Source organism: Lactuca serriola, chromosome 4, assembly GCF_051521515.1.
Source record: "Lactuca serriola cultivar US96UC23 chromosome 4, Lser_US96UC23_V15, whole genome shotgun sequence".
Taxonomy (NCBI): Eukaryota; Viridiplantae; Streptophyta; class Magnoliopsida; order Asterales; family Asteraceae; genus Lactuca; species Lactuca serriola.
Genome location: NC_136411.1, coordinates 296,246,637 through 296,249,886, shown reverse-complemented (window position 1 = coordinate 296,249,886; position 3,250 = coordinate 296,246,637). Strand labels below are relative to the sequence as shown.

The following is a 3,250-nucleotide window of genomic DNA, read 5'->3' as shown; positions in this document are numbered from 1 at the left end:
TCCATAAATCAAACTCTCAAGTCTTAATTGTATCAGAGAAGGAAAGAAGAAAATTAAGGATACATTATCATAAAATGCGGAAGGGCGTCGATGGTGGTGACGGGAAACGTCAAATGCGGGTTGTCGGTCGCATGTCGCGTCTTGGGTGGGAGTTGGAGAAGTCGCAGTCGGAGTACGGGAAGGAAGCTGAAGTCCAATCGAAGTTAGAAAGTCGTCAATCGATTGTGGAGACCGAAGAAAGCTGAAGTCCTAATTTCCCATTTGTATTTTACATTATATATATATATATATATATATATATATATATATATATATATATATATATATATATATATATATATATATATGGACCCCATGGGAGTACCAACGGAAATACTCAACCCGACTCTGGTCCCGAAAATAAACGGGGGTTAATCTCACCCTCGCCCCTGCTCCCGAATTTTTTTTAAATTAGTCTCGTACGGTATCAGGGTCCCACGGGAACGAGGTCTCGGGGGGTTTTTGACATCCCTATATCGGCCCATGTTGTTTAGTGGGCTCGGGAATTTCTTGCATACATTATATTAGTGACAGATTACTAACAACTTAGTGACAGATCAATAACAATTTTTGTTTTGATTAAATTATAACAGTTATTGACGTATCGTTGATTTTTGTTTATATACAAAAATTATATTTAAGACTCATTTTTACATTTTGCACAATACCTCTAAAATCAATGAATCAGTCCCGATTGTTATGTATCATCCACCGTTAAGCATCCGTTAACCACACATTTTCTTGTCAAATCTAGGCTCACTTATTTATTTACTAGGTTATAACCTGTGGAAACTATAGTAGATATATTTAAATTTTTTATATAGATAAAAAAAACAAAGATATTATCCATTATAAGTAATTCTGAATTAATTTGTTAAGCAAAATAAACATTATAATGTTATTAGGATATGATTTTGTATTTTTCAATTTTGAATTTGATTTGTTACCATAAAAAAAAGAAATAATAAAAATCATAGAAAAATATCATGTGTCAAAAGACATTCTAAAAAGTTGACACGTATCATTTTTAGGTTTCATTTATTATTATTATTATTATTATTATTATTATTATTATTATTATTATTATTAAATTAAGTTCATGAAAGTTTTTAATTTTATTTTTAGTACAACATATGAAATGATATAAAACGTTACATTGTTATTTTTTGAATTAAAAGTGTTTGAGTCAACGATTACTATTATCGAAGGCTTGTAATTCACTCGTTTGTAAAAGTGCCAATACAATATCCACTGCTACCTAGCACGTCACTATCCCGTCTCTCTCTCTTCCTCTGCAAAACAAAACTATATTGAAATTTAGGGTCCGACGACAACTGTTCTCTCCCTTGATCTCATCTCTATAATCTCTCTTTCTCTCTCACACACAAGCACACACCAATGGCCGCCGCATCGTCTCCACGCGATGAGAACGTTTACATGGCAAAACTTGCGGAACAAGCAGAACGCTACGAAGAAATGGTTGAATTCATGGAAAAAGTCGTCGCCGCCGCTGACGGCGGAGAGGAACTAACCATCGAAGAGCGAAATCTCCTATCCGTCGCCTACAAGAACGTTATCGGAGCACGGAGGGCCTCATGGCGCATCATCTCCTCGATCGAGCAGAAAGAAGAGAGCCGAGGCAACGAAGGACACGTGTCTACGATCCGTGACTACAGATCTAAGATCGAGACGGAGTTGTCGTCGATTTGCGACGGTATTCTCAAGCTTCTCGATTCGAAACTTATCGGATCCGCATCTAGTGGTGATTCGAAGGTCTTTTATCTGAAGATGAAAGGCGATTACTATCGGTATTTGGCTGAATTTAAGACCGGATCTGAGAGGAAGGAAGCTGCCGAGAACACTCTCTCCGCTTACAAGGCGGCTCAGGTTAGGGTTTTCTCCTCTCTACTCTCCCTCACTTCTACTTATTATATGAGATTTTCTTCGCTTTTAGGCTTTATATTCAAGTTAAACATTAAATTAGTCATTCCATTTCCAAATTCCAACCCTGTTAGGTGCAGATTTGGTAAAAAAGAAACTATGTTGTGGTTATAACTTGTAACTTGTAACATCATCTGTTGGAAAATCTGTTCATTTGTTCCCCTTATCATCATCTATCGTCTCTCTCCTCTAAATTTTCATTCTTTCAGGATATTGCAAATGGAGAACTAGCTCCCACTCACCCAATCCGACTAGGGTTGGCACTCAACTTCTCTGTGTTTTATTATGAGATCCTGAATTCACCGGATCGTGCGTGTAATCTTGCAAAACAGGTGAGATACATGAGCTCATAATCATGTTATTGAATCTTTTATCAGTTTTGTTTGTTAATAATTTTGATGAAATATTATACTGAAATGTTTGGATGTGTTTACAGGCTTTTGATGAAGCAATTGCTGAATTGGATACTTTGGGAGAGGACTCTTACAAGGACAGCACTCTTATTATGCAGCTTCTTCGTGATAACCTCACTTTGTGGACTTCTGATATGCAGGTATTTTAATTTTTAAATGAGTCAAATCCTCGAAATAGCAATGTACTTTCATTTCTTCTTAATTTCATCTAAAATACAAAACAAATTTTCACTGTGTAGATTTTTAAAAGTTTAATGAAAATGTGTTGCTTTTTATATTTACTGTAATGTTTATTGATTTTAAATGTTTGTTTGAACACCAGGATGACAGTGCTGAGGAAATTAAAGAAGCACCAAAGGCCGATGAGTAGTGAAAGACCATTCTACCCCTGTCTGTTTATGCTTGTTCGTAATTGTTTTTTTTTTTTGTCTATTGAAAAATTGCTACTTTTTTAGTCGTAGAGTTTCTTCTTTTATGTTTAGTTGTGATTTCCATCTTTCCAACACTTTTCACAGTTTCTAAATATTATTAATTAACGTCTGGTTGTTAATTTCTTATTTTAATTGCTTGTTTTTCATTTTCATTTTCATGAGTCCACTTCAACCATTTATTAATCTAGAACATTAAAAAAAAGGGTTTAGGTCATTTTCATCCATTGAGCAATTTTTATGAATGTTTTATTTTAGTTATTATATTTTGTTTAAGCTACCATTTGTCATTGAATTTTTTTTTATTATTTGTCATTGAATTTTTTTTTTATTATTTTTCATTTTAGTCACTCAATCTTTTATTATCATTTATATAAAAATTAAAAAAACTACAATTTTTTTTTTCTATTTCTCCGCAACTAAACTTGT

The 3,250-nt window shown here is 33.9% G+C and overlaps 1 protein-coding gene across 1 annotated transcript; it reads left to right on the top strand.

Moving 5' to 3' along the window:
- Positions 1 to 1,296: 1,296 nt before the first annotated feature.
- LOC145097177 (14-3-3-like protein) lies at positions 1,297 to 2,943 on the top strand. Its single transcript, XM_079034697.1, has 4 exons — positions 1,297 to 1,926; positions 2,190 to 2,312; positions 2,417 to 2,533; positions 2,716 to 2,943. Exons 1-4 carry the CDS (start codon positions 1,438 to 1,440, stop codon positions 2,761 to 2,763), a joined length of 777 nt encoding a protein of 258 aa, XP_078890823.1. The 5' UTR covers positions 1,297 to 1,437; the 3' UTR covers positions 2,764 to 2,943.
- Positions 2,944 to 3,250: the final 307 nt, after the last annotated feature.

What these genes read in the sequence shown, in the direction of transcription:
- LOC145097177 (XM_079034697.1), top strand. Translation starts at nt 1,438, where the DNA reads ATGGCCGCCGCATCGTCTCCACGCGATGAGAACGTTTACATGGCAAAA. An exon ending in CCGCTTACAAGGCGGCTCAG is followed by an intron (nt 1,927 to 2,189) that starts GTTAGGGTTTTC and finishes TCATTCTTTCAG; the next exon opens with GATATTGCAAATGGAGAACT. An exon ending in CGTGTAATCTTGCAAAACAG is followed by an intron (nt 2,313 to 2,416) that starts GTGAGATACATG and finishes ATGTGTTTACAG; the next exon opens with GCTTTTGATGAAGCAATTGC.